Source organism: Peromyscus californicus, unplaced genomic scaffold (assembly GCF_007827085.1).
Source record: "Peromyscus californicus insignis strain IS unplaced genomic scaffold, ASM782708v3 Scaffold_20__1_contigs__length_68692818, whole genome shotgun sequence".
Lineage (NCBI taxonomy): Eukaryota > Metazoa > Chordata > Mammalia > Rodentia > Cricetidae > Peromyscus > Peromyscus californicus.
This window is the reverse complement of record NW_026294503.1, coordinates 65,038,127-65,059,731: the sequence shown is the minus strand read 5'-3', so window position 1 is coordinate 65,059,731 and position 21,605 is coordinate 65,038,127. Positions and strand designations below refer to the sequence as shown.

General features: G+C 44.4%; 1 protein-coding gene across 1 annotated transcript in view; it reads right to left on the bottom strand.

Moving 5' to 3' along the window:
• Positions 1-20,106, bottom strand: part of Atf1 (activating transcription factor 1) — a 33,742-nt gene extending 13,636 nt beyond the window's left edge. The window contains exons 1-3 of the mRNA XM_052748960.1: positions 20,008-20,106; positions 8,055-8,155; positions 2-132 (exon numbers count right to left, since the gene is read on the bottom strand). Of these exons, the coding sequence (XP_052604920.1) occupies positions 2-132; positions 8,055-8,155; positions 20,008-20,100 (325 nt within the window). The 5' untranslated portion in view covers positions 20,101-20,106. The remainder of the gene's footprint in view (position 1; positions 133-8,054; positions 8,156-20,007) is intronic.
• Positions 20,107-21,605: the final 1,499 nt, after the last annotated feature.

The following is a 21,605-nucleotide window of genomic DNA, read 5'->3' as shown; positions in this document are numbered from 1 at the left end:
CTGTATTGTCCGCTGCTGGTCTGATAGATGGGGGTTGGAACAGACATAGACGTGACAGCAGAAATACCAGGACTTTCTCCGTCTCCTTTTCTGCCCCGTGTATCTTCAGAAGAGAGGTCTTTCAAAATTTTCCTGTTAAAAAACAAAACTCTGTTAATGACAGTGCCTTACAAAGACAGTCTCTCCTGCCCTCCCTCTGTGTGACGGTAGCCTCACTAGGCCAGTCAGGCTCCCAAGTGATGGCATTACAGGAGCCACCACCCCTGTCCAGGTTAATAGTGCAATATCTAACTGCGTGTGGTGCTATATGCCTTTAGTCTCAGTTTGGCAGGCTGAGGCAGGAGGATTACTTCAGATCAGGAATTTGAAATGAACTGTCTCAAAGACAGAGCAGAGATAACCAAAAGCAGAAGTCAGTCCTAAGTCAGCCCTGCAGGTGGCCGTGTCAGAGGGGCGGTGGATAGATGGCAGTTGACTTCAGTTGTCAGCCTACCAGGAGGCAAATCCCTGATGGGTCAATCTCGGATAGGCAAGGCCCCACGACCACAGACTCCAGAATGTCATTAGCTTCTGCTGTGCCTTCACATGTTTGCTGTATCTTTCTCTGGTGTCTGGCATGGTGTGAATGGGTGTGGGGAGATCCCCACTGTCTGTAATGTGGTGTGTTTATCTCTTGGATACATCCTGTTCTACTGGGCATTTTTTAAAAATATTTATTTATTTATTTATGTATGTATACAGTGTTCTGCCTGCAGGCCAGAAAAAGGCACCAGATCTCATTACAGATGGTTATGAGGCACCATGTGGTTGCTGGGAATTGAACTCAGGACCTTTGGAAGAACAGCCAGTGCTCTTAACCTCTGAGCCATCTCTCCAGCCCAACTACTGGGCATTTTTACCTGTGGATTATTATGATGATTTTTTTCCTAAGCTGTACTATCTAATTGATAATAATAATGCTAGTCTAAATAGAGTTTTGGTGATTAAAAAAAATAAAACAAGGAAGTGTCACACTGCTAGAACACATGAGTTTCTATTGAGGAACCACATAGACTGTGGCTTAGGTTAATGATTAATAAAAACAATTGAGTCCCAGTAGCCCAGGTAGCTTAAATTCTTTTAACCTTAGTGTTGGGATGTCTTCACAGGTTTCAGAGTGCATCACAGCTGAAACAAAGCTCTGAAAATAACTTAGACTAAGATGTTTTTGTCCAATAGCTTTGAGGTGAAATATCCAAGAAGACAATCAAAGTTTTAGAAAGACACACAGTTGAGTGAGGAACTCTTTAAGGTCAGGGAACAAGAACAAAGCGGCCCAGTTATCACTAGCTGATGCACTTTTCTTGCTAGGATTGGTTGATGACCAAAGGTGATGATTAATTTCTTGTACCCATTTCTGCCCTCAATCTCCTGATATAAAAAACTATTGTTGGGGCCGGGCGGCGGTGCACTGGGGAGGCAGAGGCAGGTGGATCTCTGAGTTCGAGGCCAGCCTGGTCTACAGAGCGAGCTCCAGGACAGGAACCAAAACTACACGGAGAAACCCTGTCTTGAGGAGGAAAAACAAAACAAAACACAAAAAACTATTGTTGAATATGTATCATAAAGATTTAAAGTAGAGGTGACTGATTCTATTTCATACATAAAAGTTTAGATTTGTGATTCCTTTAAGATTACCTTTCAAAGCCGGGCGGTGGTGGCACACGCCTTTAATCCCAGCACTCGGGAGGCAGAGCCAGGCGGATCTCTGTGAGTTCGAGGCCAGCCTGGACTACCAAGTGAGTTCCAGGAAAGGCGCAAAGCTACACAGAGAAACCCTGTCTCGAAAAACCAAAAAAAAAAAAAAAAAAAAAAAAAAAGATTACCTTTCAAGATAAGTAAAAAATTGGCCCTTTCTTTGTAACTGCAAAACACAGTCTGCCAGTAAAAGTCCTGACTGAGAAGACTATCTTACTTGCTTATACATTGTTAATCTATAACAAGTTGCTTGGGTATGAATGTACATGGGTTCTTGGGATAATTTGTTTTTCACCTGTTATACGTAAACTGTTTAATTAGGTTAAGGGATATGGAAAACATGCTGTTTTTTATTTGTATTCATTGTAACTATTCACTTGAAAAACAATGTAACCACACTCTGATTTTTATATTGCCTGAAAGTGTGTGTGTGTCTTTCTCCCTTAACACCAACCCCCCCTAGATAAAGAAGTCTGGTACATACAGACTCTGTGGATTCCCTCTGAGCTCTGCACTGCTGAGGGCTGGCCCCCCAGGCAGCGATACAGTTCAGTGTGCTCTATCGAATCACCCCATTTGAATACTCCAGGGAAGCCAGGAGCATGCAGTCTTTAAACTCAGCCAGCTGCTGAAACAGATCTCAGAGTCACAAGAGAGCAGAGTCTGAGTCATCACAATGCAGTCAGAGCTGTGGCTAGGAATGGCTTTAAATCCCAGAAACTCCTTGCCCTGTCAATCATCCTCAAGTGACCTTGACTCAGGAATTCTAGAGTTTAACCGCAGGTTCTGCTGTCTGGACAGGACAGATCTCTGAATTAATTCTCCAGCACTCCCTCAGCTTAGTTCACCATGGCAATGTCCATGTGTACAGCGGTAACTAACAAGATGGAAGGAACTGTGCCTCCCTGTTCCTGAGGCAGTCTGCTGGAGCTGGCACTCAGAGACAAACCTGCTCTGAGACAAGGCGGAATCAAGGGCAGGGTCCCAGAGAAAGGAACACAGGGTCTGACTCACACTCCAGTAAGCTAGTTTTATCCCAGATCCACATACAAGAACAGAGAAGCCACTTGTTTGTCCCCAAACACAGCTGTCAGCAGAACTCCAGAAGGAGAGACTGTAAGGAAACTTTCCCAGAAAGGAAACCTTGGAAACACAGCACAGCTGCCGGGAATTCCTGGAAAACCCCTCAAGTTACAAGCAAATCAAGTAGCTTCCCTATTCATGCACAAAGAGAGCTGGCCCGAAGAGGGAAGGGTTCCTTGTGAGAACTCTGTGTAGCCCTGGCTGTCTGTAGGCGAGGCTGTCCTTGAACTCAGAGATCCGCCTGCCTCTGCCTTCCAAGTGCTGGGATTAAAGGCGTGCACCACCACTGCCCAGCCTCTTTCTCTTTTCCTTTTTTTTTTTTTGTGTGTGTGTGTGTGCACAAGCACATATAAAGTTGGGTGTGTAGGGCTCAATAAATAACTTAAATGTTTAAAAAGGACAATAATTGAGCTGACCTTAGTGGTGCACACCTTTAATCCCAGAGGCAGAGGCAGGCAGATCTGAGTTCCAGGCCAGTCACAGATACACAGTAAGACCCTGTCTCAAAAAAACATAGATAGACAGACAGACAGATAACACTATGGTTTGGGGCTCTAGTAGAGAGTAGTGCTTCTTAAAAAGTCTTATGGGGCTTGGAGAGATGGCTCAGCAGTTAAAAGCACTAGCTCTTCCAAAGGACCTGGGTTCAATACCCAACACCCACATGGCAGCTCACAACTGTCTGTAACTCCAGTTCCAGGGGACCCAACTCCCTCACACAGATATTCCATGCAGAATACCAATGCACATGAAATAAATCATTTAAAAAAAAATTCGGGCAGTAGTGGTGCATGCTTTTAATCCCAGCACTCAGGATCTCTGAGTTCAAGGCTAGCCTGGTCTACAGAGCGAGTTCCAGGACAGCCAGAGCTGTTACACAGAGAAACCCTGTCTTGAAAAACCAAAAAAGGGGGGGAAAAAAGTGAAGAAGTCTTAAGGGATTAAGTAATCTTTTGTTTAGCATTTATCATTATAATGATGTATTCTAGACTAACTATATTTTGTATCAGTATTTGCACTTCTCCTTTCCTACTGTCGAGACTTGGCTCCCCTTTCCAGGATCTTTTTGTGATCTCTGTCCAGCTTTAGCTTGGTGATAACCACCTTGCTGGGTGGATGCCCACACGGACAGTTATGCCATTAGCCTTTTCTTGCTGTAGATGGCGTATTTTTTCCTGTACAGTTGGACCACTTTGCCAATCTGCTGGCCTTTGTTTGACCGTCCTCAGACAACCTGCACTTCTTCATCCTTTGGAATAGATTGAACACTGTACTTCGGTCTCAGCTCTTAGGAAAGAGGGGAGGACATGATCTTCCTCTGAGTGTGAGAAGGTGTACTGAAATACCGTTAGCAGTTCTTGCTTCAGTCACAAAGGTTTTGAACTTCATTTTGGCCATGACAACAAGCCGAATACTCCCTATCTTGGTTTCCTGAGACAGGGTCTTTCTACAGAGTGCCAGCTGGAACGCTGCCTTCCAACTCAGAGATCCACCTGCCTCTGCCTCTCAAACGCCGGGATTAAAAGTATGTACCCTAGTCAGATGGGTATAATGCTGTCAATCTTTCTGTAATTAATGTTTTGAGTTACATCCCACAAAATCTGATATTTTGCACAGACACAACTCCCAGACAGTCTCATTTAGCTCAGAACTCTCTTCCTAGCCAAGGATGATCTTCAACTCGTGATCTTCCTGTCTCCACGTCTCAAGAGCTCAGATTACAAATGTGTGTGAGTAGCCTGGTTCTTTGAAAGCATTTTTATTAGTCTTTATGCATATGTATGTGCCAGAGGGGGACAGGTTCCCCTCTCACAACACAGGTCCCAGGGACTGAACTAAGGTTTGCAGGCTTGGAAGCAGGCCATTTTACCTGCTGCGCAGTGCTGGGACTACAGTGTGGTTTATGCAGGGTTGGGGACTGAGTATGACAGGCAAGCATTCTACCAACTCAAGTGTATTCTCAGTATTAACAAGTTTTTTAACTGAAGACTAAAATGCAAGCTGGCCATTATAGCTCAGTTCACTCTTGTAATCTCAGCACCCCAGAGGCTAAGGCAGGAGGATTGCTCCAAGTTCTAGACCAGCCAGTGCTACATGGTGAGATCATGTCTCAAAAAAAAAAAAAAAAAACTACTGTGAAAACAAGACAATTCCTTTTTTTTAAAATTTTTGGTGGCTGGAGAGATAGCCATGGTTGCTGGGAACCGAGCTCCTGTATTTTTGGTTGTGAGCCTAGGCTTTAACGGCTGAGCCATTTTTCCAGCCCAATTCTAACTTCCTTTAAGACTTGCTGTTTAACAGCCAGGCAGTGTGCCTTTAGTCCCAGCACTCGGGAGGCAGAGGCAGGTGATGAGTTCGAAGCCAGCCTGGTCTACAGAGTGAGTTCTAGGACATCCAGGGTGCTGTAGAATCCTTTTACACATTGTGAAAATGTGTTGCTCTTGTTAGTTTAATTAAGAGTCAACTAGCCAACAGCTAGGCAGGAAGAGGTTATAGGTAGGAGAGCGAGACAGAGAACACTGGGAAAAAGAAGGGTGGAGCTGCCAGCCAGATGCACAGGGAGCAGGACTTGTAGAAAAACGAGGTAACAAGCCATAAGCCACGTGGCAGCACATAAATGAATAGAAATGGGTTTATTTAAATTGTAAGAAGCCGGGCGGTGGTGGCGCACGCCTTTAATCCCAGCACTCGGGAGGCAGAGCCAGGCGGATCTCTGTGAGTTCGAGGCCAGCCTGGGCTACCAAGTGAGTTCCAGGAGAGGCGCAAAGCTACACAGAGAAACCCTGTCTCGAAAAACCAAAAAAAAAAAAAAAAAAAAAAAAAAAAAATAAATTGTAAGAGCTAGTTAGTAACAAGCCCAAAGCTACCAGCTGAGCATTTTCTGGTAAGTAAGAGGTCTCCGTGCATTTACTGGGAAGCACGTGGTCCAGATGAAAAACTCCACCTACCCAGGGATACACAGAGAAATCCTGTCTCGAAAAACAGAAAGACTTCCTGTTTGGCAAATGAAATGTTTCTTAGTTTAATTTCCAATTATTTGGAGATTTTCCTATTATATTTCTATTAGTCTAGTTCTAGTATAAGAACATGTATGATTTCAGTTCTTTTAAATTGCTAAGGGCATTCTTCTTCTTGAGAGCTTTCTTTTCCTTAATAAATATATGTCGAGTCTATATAAAAAAAGGTTCGTCCTAAGCCAGGTGTGGCATTCCCTTTTTCTTCCTTTGAAACAGGGCCCTACCCTGGCTGGCCTGCAGCTGTGTAGAACCAGGATGACCTCAAATTCAAGAACTCTACTACCTTCTTATGGCACCATACTCAGCAGTTGGTTTCGTTTTTGAAACAGGCCTTACTCTATAGACTAGGTTGGCCTCAAACTCAGAAGTAATCCTCCTGCCTCAGCTTTACAAGTCCAGGTTTATAGGGATGAACTACCACACTCAGTGCAAAGTTGTGTCTTTGGTACATGAATAATGTGCTTTGTACAGTTGTTTGGTGGATGCTTCCCCAAACCATTTTATTCCACTGGTTGCTAGTGTTAACCAACTTGCTTACTTGTCTTGTCAATGGTTAGCTGTGACACATGTATTCATTCACGCACATGTCTTTGCCTTTTAAAAGAAAAGGTGTGAAGACAGAACCACCCACCATGCAGTTACCCCGTCTGCAGTGTGTCTGTCCAGCCTTCAGTTACCCCAGGGGTGTGCAGCCGTCACCACACTCTAACTTTAGAGCAGATGTTCCCTTCTCAATGTCAGACCCTTCTTCTATCCCTGGGGCCAGAGAGCTTTCCTGTCTCTTTTCACTAGTCTCCAAAATGGATTTTTTTTCTTTTCTCCCCAATCTCCTTTTGAACACATCTGAGTTTTACTTCTGTTACACTTCTCTTCATGTCTGCCCAGAGTTTCTATTTCCATTGATTTCAAGAGGACTAACTCTTACTTGCTAGAACATTTTCATAACAGTCCCTTCTAAGTCTGTACCACGTACTTCCATCATCTCTGCTATCTAGGTGTTAGAATCTGCTAACAGCCCCCTCACCCATCCAACAAGGGACTTTTTCAGGCCAAGTGATTCCAGACATTTTCAGTAGTCTGTTATCTGAGTCTTGTAAGTTTTACTTTGTTTTAGCCTACTATCAATCTAGTCATGGCTAAGCTACACGTTCTGACAGGCCTTCTCTCTACTGTGGTTCTGTTTGGCTCTGGGCCTAGGACAGCAAGTTAGGATCTGGGCTACAGAGTCTCCTGCACATCCTTCTGTTTTCAAAAGTCCACATGTGCTTGGGAAGCTATCTAGCCTTCATTTGCTAAAATGTACAATGGGATGGGTATGTATTAGATGTCATAGAAAGTTTCCTCTGCCTAGTATTACTTCTGCGGATTCTTTGTCATTTACTGATGTGTCTGTGTGTGCGCGCTTGCACGCACGTGCAAGTGCAGAGGCTGGATGACAACCGTCACAAGTTCCTTCTCTCACTTTTCAGGCAGTTCACCTCCTGGAGAAAACTCCAGCTACAGTGTGTGCCACCACCACCCGGCTCAAATGGGATTCTAAGGGGCTAGAAACATGGCTCAATGGTTACTGTTTTAGCAGAGAACCCAGGTTCAGTTCCCAGCACCCACACGGCAGCTCACAACCACCTGTAACTCCAGTTCCAGGGGATCTGACACCTTCTAGCCTCACACATGCCACACACAAAGGCACACAGGCAAACACCATGAACATAAGTGAATCTAAAAGCACTAACAAGTACCAAAAAGAGCTACAGAAGACAGACTTTACTGTCTCAGGTCCGTCAGGAAGAGGTAAGTTGAGGCTTCTGGTAAGCACATACAGGAGTTATGTGAAATGTAGAGGTATTTCAGACAAGCTACACAAGGGCCTGGACTAAGGCTCAGACTCAGAAAGAGAAGACACAGCATACACTACAGTCCAACCCTACACTTGGCAGTCCTGCTTTTATATGGCTATTAGAGTAAAAACTGCCAGCAGGGCACAATGACATAGGCTTTGAATCCCAGCACTTGGGAGAAGAGGGAGGGGGATCTCTGAGTTTGAGGACAGCCTGATCTATATAGAAAGATCTCAAAAACAACAAACTATTTGAAGCCTAAATTCTTTAGCTAAACCCGCTTCCACCGTACCTCTCCTAACTGCGACCTTGCCTAACCATGCTTGTCCTCTTTATTTTCACAGAACTATCTGAACACGTTTGATAACAAAGTACCAACCTGTAAGATGGGCGCCGAGCCAGGATCCCGTGAGCTTTCTGTGAGGAGCCTATGCTGTCAGATGAGTCCTGAGACTCCTCACTTTCTGATAAAGATGACACCTAAAAATCAGAACTGATTTTAATATGCTGAATAGACAGGGAAAGAATCAAGTTTTTACTTTCAAAGAAATGATCTGTCTTTTGACAGATTCACTGTCACCCCAATTCACTGCACATCACTCCTCAGGTCTAACAGAGGAAAGTGGGAGTACAGCCCCCTTCTAATCCCAGCCCCCGGGAGGCAGGGCAGGCGGGTCTACAGCGCGAGATCTAGAACAGAGAAACCAAGAAGAAAAAGGAAAGAACATACAATACAATAGCCCAGGGCTAACAGAATTTATGTCTCCAATAAAATGCTACTAACTGGGGGCTGGAGAGATGGCTGAGCGGTTAAGAACACTGGCTGCTCTTCTAGAGGTTCAAAGTTCATTCCCAGTATGCAGACATGTAGACAAAGCACTGATATACATAAATACACATGTAAATAAGCCTTGAAATGGTATTATTCTACTGGTTACAAATAAAAGACACTTCTGAGACAGGCAGTGGTGGTGCATGCCTTTAATCCCAGCACTCGGGAGGCAGAGGTAGGTGGATCTCTGTGAGTTCAAGGCCAGCCTGGTCTACAAAGGCGCAAAACTACACAGAGAAACCCTGTGGGGGGGTGGGGGTGGGGGGAACGACACACACTTCTGATCCCACCCTGAGCCATATTTAGAGATTCTGAGTTTGAAAAGCCTATTAGAAACCTAACTCTTCTCAGGAGACTGCTGAATCTGTAAGTACACAGACCGAGGTCTGTTGGACGCATGCACGTGGCAGGCTGGGAATTGAAATGGCTCGTGATTACGAGCTTAGACTGTTCTTCCAGAGGACCAGAGTTCCAATTCCTAGCAGCCACACCGTGCTGCTTCAGGAGGATCTGATGCCTCTGGCTTCCACGGGTATCTCCAATCTCTGCAGCTGCCGTCTTTCACACAGAAGAACAGACCAAGCCACACCATGGCCATGTGTGGTACAGCTGGGAGGCCAGCAGCCAAGAGTTTGAGGCTGCCTCACTATCCAACAAGACTCTGGCTCCAAACAAGCCCAATGCTAACCTGACAGCTTCCTTCCCAGACAGAGCAGCATCTCAGGACCTCTGTCAGGTGGCTAGGCAGTGATCAGCAGGGTTGGAGGTCCTGGGAATGGGACACCCCCGCCCCCCCATCATCAGTGTAGAAAACCGAGAACTCAAACTGTAGCACTGTGACTTCTGCTCAACTAAAATCTAAGTCACGGACCTAGCCCTGGATAGGTGACACCTTCCACTGCTCCAATGCCATCCATCCAACCTTAGGATTATCTGGCAAGTCAATTCTAGACAGGAGGCGTCCTGATAAAAGAACAAGGACCCTCCCATAAGAATCACCCCAAATGGGTCTGTCAATAACTTGGGATAGGAAAATGAGCCCCCACAAAATAAAACCCCCATATATTCTAGAGGCTTTAAAACAAGTATAAAATCTTTTTAAAATGTAGATTGGTATGATGGTCTCATTGAGAGTGTAGTCCAGCGTACTGTAATAAAATACCTTCCTTCCACATACTACTCTGTGCTGAATTTTTGTGATAGAGCTCCAAAGGCCAGGAAGACAGAGTAGGATCTGGTGACAGCTACTAGGCCACATGTTCCTATCAAGTACTTCAAATGTGTTTTTTTTTTTTTTTTTTAGATAGGGTCTATGTAGCCCTGGCTGTCCAGCAACTCTCTGGAGACCAGGATAGTCTCAAACTCACAGAGGTCCGCCTGCCTCTGCCCGCCAAGTGCTATGATTAAAGGTGTGCACCACTACATACAGCTTAAAGGAATAACTAAATTTATTTAATTTAACTAAATTAAAACTGATAAACGTGCTGGCTGCTGACTATATACTGAAAAATGCAACCCTAGCCAGGCGATAGTGGCAAATGCCTTTAATTCCAGCACTCAGTCGACAGGGGACTGGATCTCTGAGTTCGAGGTCAGCCTGGTCTACAAAGTTGAATTCCAGCTGGGCATTGGTGCCACCATTTTCTAGCCTCTGTATCTAGTGGCCGTCTGTTCTCTGACCCCAGATAAATTTATTAGGGTACACAATATTTTGGAGAATACAATACCACCACAAAAAGTTCTTGCTCTGTTTCTGAAAAACTCTTTAATGCATGCTAGCTAGACAGGAGCTAAGCTTTCAAGTCTGTAGCCCCGTCCCCTACTGAGTGTAAAGATAACTGAAACGTCTACAGATTAAATCCTTCAAAGGCACACAAGAACATATTTTCAGGAGAATTACAATTCCATCTACTTTCTATTCCGTAATATACTATCTTTCTTTTAAAAGACCCTTCTTTGTAAAGTTAACTGTACAGAAAATGTACTTTACTATGTAAAAAAGAAACTTAGTGCCTACTGCCATAGCTGTGTGGTTAACTACTAAACAGTACCAAATAATTTGCAAACAGAATAAAGTAAAAATCAAGCTTCTGAAACCCCCCGGGCTTGCAGAGGACCACACTCCTAAGCCCACGTCCTTTTGGCTGGCGCTGTCCTGCCAGGAGCTTCTGTCAGGTTCATTTCCACCTGTCCTGCTGAGTGTTTCCTGAGTGTCAAATTCCCTCTGAGGAGTTCTCTGTAGCTCCAAAGGGGGAGTACTTTTGGGACTTCTCAGGGTCAAAACTTCACTGCTGGCTAACTTCTGGCCCATGTGTTCATCCCTCTACTACACAGGAGACATAACAGAGAGATGTCTCTTTTTGCTCCACTCTGTATCTGCAGCCAGAATCTTAACCAAACTGGCATATCAAGGTTGTTAATGCAATAATGGGGGGGGGGGGGGAGAGGACGGGACGATAACACAAGATGCAAACTCTCCTAGCGCTGTCAGGCCTACGTGCTATCTGCCCTGAGGGTTTTCTTTTTTTAAGATTTATTGATTGATTTATTTATTATGTATGCAGCATGTATGACCGCAGGCCAGAAGAGGGCACCAGATCTCATTACAGATGGTTGTAAGCCACCATGTGGTTGCTGGGAATTGAACTCGGGACCTCTGGAAGAGCAGTCAGTGCTCTTAACCTCTGAGCCATCTCTCCAGCCCCTGCAGAATTTTGATATGCCCATTTTTCACTGTTGACAACTTGTATTCTAGTCAATGCCCGTACCTTAAAAAAAAAATGCAGATCGATCTATCTATCTGCCAGGCGGCGATCTATCTATCTATCTATCTATCTATCTATCTATCTATCTATCTATCTATCTGCCGGGCGGCGATGGCCCACGCCTTTAATCCCAGCACTCGGGAGGCAGAGCCAGATGGATCTCTGTAAGTTCGAGGCCAGCCTGATCTACAGAGTGAGATCCAGGAAAGGCACCAAAACTGCATGGAGAAACCCTGTCTCAAAAAACAAAACAAAAAAACAAAAACAAAAACTTACGTGAATGTGGGTGTTTAAGAATCTGTGTACTTGAATGCAGATGTCCACAGATACCAGAAGAGTGAGCCAGATCCCTTGGAGCTGGAGTTGCACAGGTGACTGTGGGCAGCTTAGGAACCAAACTTGGGTCCTCGGCAAGAAGAGCAAATGCTCTTAACTCCTGAGCCATTTCTCCAGCCTATAACGTCCTTTCTTTCAAATGAGAATCTGATGTCTTTGATAAGTGCTAATCCACACAGCAACTAAAGGGACCTAAATGTCACGAGTGGTGGATGCACACTTTATTCTGAGAAACTCTACACTAGAGATTGCAAGTGAAAAGCGGAGCTAGACAAGCAGGGCTAGGCAATAGTATCTCTTGAGTATCAGTTTTGATTAACAGGTAAGACTAAATAAATAATCTACATGACAGGTGCCATGTTTGATTGTTAGGAATAGACAGGACAGAAAATTAAGACCTTCAGAGCCAATCAAAAACAGGTTAAAAAAAAAAGTGATACTGTTCCACTATACATTTTTACTATATGGCACTGATAATTTTTAAGCAGGTAAGTGTCTAAAAAGGAAACCTTTAAACTGAAAAGAAAATGTTTCAAAGGTTGTACTGGGGAGAAGGAGAGATTTATAAAAAAGCAAAGAACAAAAGCACCTTGTTTTCAATTCAGGGGAGGGATTTGAGGACTGTCACAGCAGCAAGGCAGAGCAAAGCAGACAGTCTTGAGCAATCACTTGGTAACTCTTGCTCTAGACTCTTTCCAAGCATATCTGTAATGTGAACAGCTTTGAAAAATAGTTATGTGCTTGATCAAAATGATTCCCAGTAGTCATCCATTTTTAAAGCTTAATAGCCAGTAAGAAATGAAGCACCAGAAAAAGCAGAAACAATAAACAGCAGAATCAGACCCAAAGGAGACAGTCATGTCATTAGATGCAGATGATCAAACACTTAAGCTTGATGTTGAAGTAATAGAACTGATGTTATAGAGGATTTTCCAAGGAGACATTAAATCACACATAGCAGAATTTACAGAAGGGAGCAATGCTTCCAAAATACTGCAAAGAAAAGTAGTGTGGCCGGGTGGTGGTGGCACAAGCTTTTAATACCAGCACTCTGGAGGCAGAGGCAGGCAGATCTCTGTGAGTTCAAGGACAGCCTGGTCTACAGAGTGAGTTCTAGGAAAGACGCAAAGCTACACAGAGAAACCCTGTGTAGTTGGAGTTTTCCTGTGTCCACCTGGCTCCTGCAGCCACTCAGACCCAAGTAAATACACAGAGACGTATATTACTTATAAACTGTATGGCCATTGCAGGCTTCTTGCTATCTAGTTCTTATTATCTTAAATTAGCCCATTTCTACAAATCTATACCTTGCCATGTGGCCCGTGGCTTACTGGTATCTTTACATCTTACTTCTCATGCCTTCCACTTCTCAGCATTCTGTTCTGCTTGTCCCGCCTATACTATACTTCCTGCTTGGCTACTGGCCAATCAGCATTTTATTTATCAATCAACCAGAGCAAAACATTCACAGCATACAGACCATCCCATAGCAACCCTATCTCAAAAAAACAAAGCAAAAGAAAACAAAATACAAAAACAAGAAAAGTAGTATGCCAACCAGGTTGGGTAGATATGTTTGTTCACCAGGATGAAACCTACCCCCAAGAACCTGCCTCTCTTTTAACAGGCAGCTCAAGAGACAGTGCAGGATCACTGTCCCGGCCTACCATGGAGTATAAAAACCCCATTTCTCTTCTTGAGGAAAGCATTGTTCTGCAAATGGATGACCCCAGGCAATAACTATTTGAAAGGAAGTTGAGGTAGGCTGAGCCCTTGACTTGGGCAGACTCCTCCCTCTAGCAGGATGTTGAGCACTCACTGGATTGGATGGTACGGAGACTGATCCTTTGGACTTCAATGCTGTTGCTTCTCCTACTCCCCAGTGTACCTGAGAAGCACTACTGGCTTAGACATTAGGCACCCAGAGATGTAGGGAAAACCTGCCCTGCACACAGGCTACAAAGCTAAGGTCACCAGGGGAGATTCCTGATACACAAAGGGAAGATTTAAGGTCAAGACAGCTCTGTGGATACCTCACAAATGACCCGTCTAAATGGTACACAAGACGAGAGACACTAACTTCAGTTCAATTCTTCCTGGTACACTGTAGTACCAGAGCACCCAGAAGACGCTGCTCTAACACCTGTCTACTTCTCCCTACTCTATGCCTTCCTTTATTATGACTAGTACTGACTATTTTTGAGACAGGGTCTCAGTGTGTAGCTTGGCTGGCCAGGAACTTGCTTTGTAGACCATGCTGGTCTTTAACTCATGCATGCCTGGTGCCCTCAGGTCAGAAGAGGGTGTCAGATTCCCTGGATTGGAGTTACTCATGGTTGTGAGTCCCATGTAGGTGCTGGGAAACAAATCAGGATCCTCTGCAAGAACAGCTAGTGCTCTTAACAACTGGAGCCATTTCTCCAGCCACAGTAATATTTTTACTTTATTTTTAAGAGCTTTAACATTTTTTATGTTCATCTACTTTTGTTTATATATATATTTTCATCTTTAAAGCCTTTTAAAAATTATTTTTAGCCGGGCGGTGGTGGCGCACGCCTTTAATCCCAGCTCTTGGGAGGCAGAGGAAGGTGGACCTTTGTGAGTTCGAGCCCAGCCTGGGCTACAGAGTGAGTTCCAGGAAAGGCACAAAGCTACACAGAGAAACCCTGCCTAGGGAAAAAAAAAAAAATTTTTATTTTACTTTTATTAGTGTTTTGCCTGTATGCAAGTTTGTGCTCAGAGCAGCTAAAAGAGAAATATTAAAATATAAACCATTATGAACCACCACACTGGAGCTGGAATTGAACCTGGATCCTCTGGAGAGCAGCCAGATCAAGCCATCCCCCAGTCCCCCACTTTTTTCTACTTAACACTGCTTTCCCTCCTCTCTGTAACCCGTCTGTCTCCTTTCTTTCCCCTTCCCAGCCTTCCTCCTTCATGTCATTCACTATTTTCTCTTTAACAATTTCAACTCCACAGTTTATTTTACATTAGGCTTTTGTTATTTCTTATATTTATTTATTTTCATGTGCTTCGGTATATGTGTGCAGGTCAGAACGTAACTTTTAGGAGTTGGTTTCTCTCCTACCATGTGGGTTGCCAGGACCAAACTCAGGTCACCAGGTTTGGTGGCCAGCACTTTTACCCAGTGAGCCATTTCACTGGCCCTGTTTTTTTTCCTTGCCATTTTTTGTTCTATGGTTTTTAGTGCTCTAGGTGGCTTCAATTGGTTTTTGGATTTTTGAGACAGGGTTTCTGTCACCCTGGCTGTCCTGGTGACAGAACTCACTCTGTAGCCCAGGCTGGCCTTGAACTCAGAGATACACCTGCCTCTGCCTTCTGAGTGTTGGGATTAAAGGTGTGCGCCACCACCGCCTGGCTGTGGTCTGTTTTCTGAGGATTGAGCCCTCCAAAGGATATTTATTAAAAAGATCAAAATGTGTAGGTAAACAGACTGATGGCTCAAAGGTTTAAAATACGAGCTGTTATTGGAGATGACCCAAGTTTGGTTGCCAGCACCCACTTTAGGCATCTCCTAACCACCTGTAACTGCAGGTCCAGGGGATGCAACACCCTCCGGACCTCTGAGGGCACCTATACTAACATACACACACATATACACATAAGTAAATAAAAACCTTCAAAGATTCCAGGGCCAATGTGCATGCATATATGTATGCTTAAGTATTTTAAAAGATCTCAAATAAAACTGGAAGAGATATCCATAACCAGATGAGCAAATCACAACACAGGTAAGAAAAACATGAAAGCATGGAACTGTAACCCCTCAATTACCAAATTTAATGATACTAAAATCGTTAAAATGATGGTTTCAAAGGGGATACAAAAAAAGCAGATGAATGAAGTAAAAAAAAAAAATCAATTCAGGAACTGGATTGATTAACAAGCCAGCAACATGAACGAGGAATAGACAAAGAAAAAAGCGGGGGCTGCAGAGACGGCTCAGCACTGGAGCGGCACTGCTCTTGCTTTGGCCCTGAGTTTGACCCTAGCACCGTCTAAGAAAGCTGGGTGTGCTGGCATGTGCCTGTAATTCCACTGATGGGAAGGAAAGTGGAGTCAGGATCCCTGTCTAGACAGCCAGTATATACAAATGAGTTCCAGGTTTAATCAGAAACCCTGTCTCAAATAAGGTAGAGGGCAATTAAGATACCCCACTCGGCTGGGTGGCGGCGGCGCAGGTCTTTAATCCCAGCACTCGGGAGGCAGAGCCAGGTGGATCTCTGTGAAGAGGCCAGCCTGGGCTACCAAGTGAGTATCAGGAAAAGGCGCAAAGCTACACAGAGAAACCCTGTCTCGAAAAACCAAAAAAAAAAAGATACCCCACTTTTCACCTCTGGCCTACAGCCACATAAAATCCTTGCAGCAGCAGCAGAAGTCATAGGCGACCAACCAGGAGGAGGGAGGCAGCAGGGGCTGGAAAATCACCCTGCAGTCTGAGCACAGAATGTTCTTGTAGAAGCCTCAGATCAGTTCCCAGCACCCACACTGCAGCTCACAACCTACCCACATTTACTTATCTTTTTCCATCAAATCCAGATCATCAGGCTTGAATGGGAAGTACTTTTACTGGCTGAGCCCACCGGCCAGCCTGATCCTATTCTTGAAGACCTTAACAACTCCACCCAAAAACTTCGATCTGGCACACTTTCTGCAACAGGACACAAAACTAACACAAAAATCAGTAACTGTTCTATACACTAGTAACTAACATGCAGAGAAAGAAACCACCCATTTCACAATAGCTTCAAATGATAAATACATAAAAGGCCCAGAAATAACCTAACTAAAGATTATAATGTAAGCTTTAAGAGATGGAGAGAGCATTTCCTGCCATGGGTCAGCAGAACCAACAAGGTGTGAATGCCATACTACAAGAGCAACCTGGAGGTCAGTGACATTCCTATCTCAATGTCGATGACGTTATTCACATAACAGAACATCTAACACTTACGCGATATAAAAAGGGGTGCAGCCAGTATGGAGGTTTCTCAAAAAACTAAAAATAAAACTACCATATGACCCAGCCATTCTATTCCTGGCTGTATATTGGAAGGACTCTCGGTCAACACACTGCATGCACATTACTGCTGCACTCACTGTTCACAGTAAGCAGAAGGCTGGACCAGCCTACATGCCCATCAGCAGAGAATGAAGAAAATGTAGTACACGTATATACACACAATAAAATTTTATTCAGCCATAAAGAAAATGAAGGCATGACCTTTACAGGAAAATGGGTGAAACTAGAAATCATACAAGCAAAAATATTAGATTCAGAAAAGTGTGTTTTCTCCCATATGCAGAGACTACATTAAGAGACAGAGAGACAGACACACACACACACACACACTGAAAATGAGACAGAGACAGAAAGAGTGGGGGCGGGGGTGTCTAGAATAGAGACCACAAGAGGGCAGGGAGAGATCTTAAGCAAATTATAGAGAGGGGTAAGAAAGCTAGAGAGGAGACTAAGTGGGGGAGGAAGGGAACCAGCCAGAGGTGGGGGCATGGCATGGGGACAGCAGCGGAGGGGAACACACGAGAATGAAGCATCATAACACACGTGGAAGAAAAGGCCACAATGAGACCCTCTACTTTACGTTCACCTGAAATCTTCACGTAAAAAACTGAGCCAGGCATGGTGGCATTTGCCTTTGATCCAGCACTCGGAGGCAGACTGAGGCCAGCTGTCTGTATGCCAGATCATAGGACAGCAAGAGCTACACAGTGAGACCCTGACCAAAACCACACAAAAAACAAAGAAAGCATCTCTGAATTCCTCCTTAAAAACCAGAAACTCCAACTCTGAGTTGAGGTCAGCCTGGTCTACAGGGCGAGTTCCAGAACAGCCAGAGCTACACAGAGAGACCATGTCTTGAAAAACCAAAAGAAACAAAATAACTTCTCAGGGCTAGAGAGATGGGACAGAGACTACAAGTACTCACTGCTCTTGAGAAGATTTAGGCTCAGTTTCTAGCACCTACATGGTGGCTCACAATCACCTGTAACTACTGTTCCAGGGGATCCAACATCCTCTGGCCTCCTTGGGCACATGCATGCACAGTGTACATGAATTCAAAGGTATGCACACATACACTAAAACTTATCTTTAAAAATAAACTTGAGGGAGCTGTTTATTCATTCTAGAATTTCTATTCATTTTTCTTCTCTTCCTATGCCTTCTTGGTTCAAATTTGATTTTCATCCCTGCATCCAATGAAATAGCTCTTGTCAAGGCTTTCTGTGAAGCTGCTGCTAAACACAGACTATTCCTGTCTGCAGTAGTTATAAAGTTATCACACACAATGAACCACTACTCCTAGGGAAATGTGGGATCTTCTCAGCACATCCACTGATTAATATATAACCTGGTTTTAAGATTCAAGATACCACTGGGGGTGGGGGTGGGGGTGGTGCACGCCTTTAATCCCAGTGCTCAGGAAGCAGAGGCAGGTGGATCTCTGAGTTCGAGGCCAGCCTAGTCTACAAAGGGAATGCCAGGACTACACAGAGAAACCCTGTCTTGAAATGTAACAACAGACAAGGAAACATCAGGACACCTTACTTAATATCCAGTTCATTACCACTGACTGGCAGTAAACACATTCTACCTCATTCCTGTATTCTGACATCTACTTCCACCCTGGGGTGCCCCACGGCCTCCCTGGACCCAGAAGACAGGTCAGCGTCTTTATCAGTAGCACCAACACACCGACTAGAAGGCAGAAAGGACGTTTACTCTGAAGTGAACCCAAAAGTCACATCCAGCGACCTCCCCCGACTAGACTCACACCTCGGCAGCCTCACTGACAGCACAACTACTTCAACAGACCCTGCCCCACAGTTCCTGGACGCTCTAGTCTGTTTTTCTCCTTTTCTTTCCGTTTTCCATTTGGGTGCTTTCTACTAGTCTGTCTTCAAGTTCACTGGGTCCTTCTTCAACCGTGTCAAATCTAGTAAGTCCTAACACCACGTACTATGCTAGTTTTATCTCTAGCAGTCCTATGTAACATCCAACTCCCTCTTCTGCAACTCCTCTGCTGTTCATACATGCTATCTACCCCAAATAATAGGTGTTATGGCATGTGCATTCTGACCACCCAAAAAGATAAAAGGAATAACATACACCTGTAATCCAAGCAGGTGCTCCTAAGGCAGAGGTAGAAAGATCAAGGCCACCCTTCACTATACAGTGAATTTGAGACTAGCCTAAGCTATGTGAGACCTTGTCTTAAAATGTAGTTGACTTGCCTGGCACCCCTTTAATCCCAGCATGTGGGAGGCAGAGGCAGGAGGATCTCTGTGAGTTCAAGGCCAGCCTGGTCTACAGAGTGAGTTCGAGGACAGCCAAAGCTACACAGAGAAACTCTGTCTCGAAAAACCAAAAGGAAAAAAAAAAAAAAGGCAGTTGACTTTTCTTTCCCTCCAAGTATGACTTCTGTGGGTCTCAAAAGCCAGTTGCCTGTAGACTATGGAACTTACTCTTTGTTGTTCGAATTTCTAATGGTCTTATATAAAAACCTGGGGCCAGATATTAGGGTGAAAGCTGAAAAATCAGAGAAGCAGAGCAAGCCACAGCCACCACCTATTAATTACCTCACCAACTCCACGAATCCTCTGACTGAAATGCTCTGAGTCCTCACCCAAAAGGGTCTCAGCTGAACTGCTTTAGTTCCTGTTCCCTCAGGCCTTATATACCTTTCTCCACCCTGTCCTCATTTCCTGGGATTAAAGGTGTGTGCTTCCCAGTACTGGGATCAAAGGTGTGTGCCACCACTGCCACACTCTTTTCAGCTTTCTATGCCCTAGGCAGAAATCAGAAATTGCCCCATGACTTTAATTTATATTAAAATTTATATTTACAACTCCTAAATTGACATTTCTAGTCAATTAAACTAAATTCTCTAATGAATACGCTTATCATGAAAAAAAAAAAAAAACATTTCAATACATCCATAATGAACTTGGTAAAATGATGATCCAAGCTGGGCATATGCCTATTATTCTAGGACCCTAATGTTAGTACTCTGGTACTAGGCTAGAAGAGGATGATCAAGAATTCCAGGACCTGCTAGGCAGAGTGGTTCACACCTTTAATTCTAACACAGGGAGAAGGCAGGCAGATCTGTGTGAGTTCGAGGCCAGCCTGGTCTATATAGTAAATTTCAGGTCAGTCTGCAACTTTCCCCAAAAAATGGGGGGAAAAAAGGTCTTCCTTTCCTAAGGTGTTTCAGTCCCTCCCTCCCTCCCCCTCCTTAAGGGCATAATTTCAAAGTCTCTCTGTGCTGGGTTTTCTGAACATTGGTAGTTAAGACAACAGGTTAATTTGTGAACACTACTGATCAGCCCAGTACTCTGGCTAGTTCTTGACTTACCTGATGGGCTATCTGAGAAATGTGAGTTCCCTGAACTGTTGAACCAGGCTGAGGTGCAGTCTCTGAAGTGTTACTCTTGTGGGAATCTTCCATAATCAACTGAAAGGAAAAGAGCCGGTTAAAATGCTACAGAATTAGCAACTACTGCAGCCATATGACGCTTGGTCAGTTAGTTGCCCTACGGAAGAAAACCAGTGCCTACAGTTTAGAGCATTCTTTGACGTTTTAAAATTCAGAAATGCCAGACTATGTTTATAGATACTTGAGTCTTCCTATCAACAGGAGATCTTTCTCCAATCCAGGGTAGAGTCTCTAATTGTATGCATAGCTTCATAAAGATAATTTACTAACAGGCTAATAAAACTAACGGGCAGGGCATGTTGGTGCTTGACTTTTTTGTTTTGTTTTTGAGACAGTGTTTCTCTGTGTATGTTTGGCTGTCCTGGAACTTGCTCTGTAGACCAGGCTGGCCTCGAACTCAGAGATTCTCACCTGCCTCTGATCATCATCACCAGGTGATGGTGCTCAACTTTAATCCCAGAACTCAAGAAGTAGTTTTCTGGAGCCAGCCAGGGATACACAATGAGACTGTCTCAGTCTCCATGTCTCTGTCTCTGTCTCCTTCTCGTTCTAAATAAAGACTGGTAAAAGATTCAGATAGGATTTAGGTCTTTATGGTTACATGCAGGACTAGAGTGACTTTATCTGGTATGCATGAGGTCTTGGCACTAGCCTTAGCACCACCCAACACAAACTAGCCTGTGCTTTTAAGTAGGTCTACACAGAGTTCCAGGCTAACCAGGCTACACAGTCAAGACCCTATCTTTTTTTTTTTTTTTTAGGTTTTTCGAGACAGGGTTTCTCTGTGCAGCTTTGTGCCTTTCCTGGATCTCGCTCTCTAGACCAGGCTGGCCTCGAACTCACAAAGATCCGCCTGCCTCTGCCTCCCGAGTGCTGGGATTAAAGGCGTGCGCCACCACCGCCCGGCAAGACCCTATCTTGCTGGGCAGTGGTGGCGCACGCCTTTAATCCCGGAACTTGGGGGGGGGGGGGAGCCAGGCGGATCTCTGTGAGTTTGAGGCCAGCCTGGTTTACAAAGTGAGTTCCTCGATAGGCTCCAAAAGCTACACAGAGAAACTCTGTGTGTGGGGGTGGGGGTGGGGGTGGGGAGACCCTATCTCAAAAATAGAGGAAAGAGAGGAGAGAGATGGGGGAAGGGAAAAAGAAGGGGGAAAGAACAAGAAAAAACCATTTCTGATTTGAGAAAGGATGAATATATATATATATATATATATATATATAGAGAGAGAGAGAGAGAGAGAGAGAGAGAGAGAGAGAGAGGGGAGGGAGGGAGGGAGGGAGGGAGAGAAAGAGAGAGAGAGGGAGGCTGAAACTTCAGCTGAATGTCAATGATGCTAAAAAGCGGGTACCTAGTTGTCCCTGCTTTTTTTTTTTTTAATTTATTATGTATCAGCATGTATGCCTGCAGGCCAGAAGAGGGCACCAGATCTCATTATAGATGGCTGTGAGCCACCATGTGGTTGCTGGGAATTGAACTCAGGACCTCTGGAAGAGCAGTCAGTGCTCTTAACCTCTGA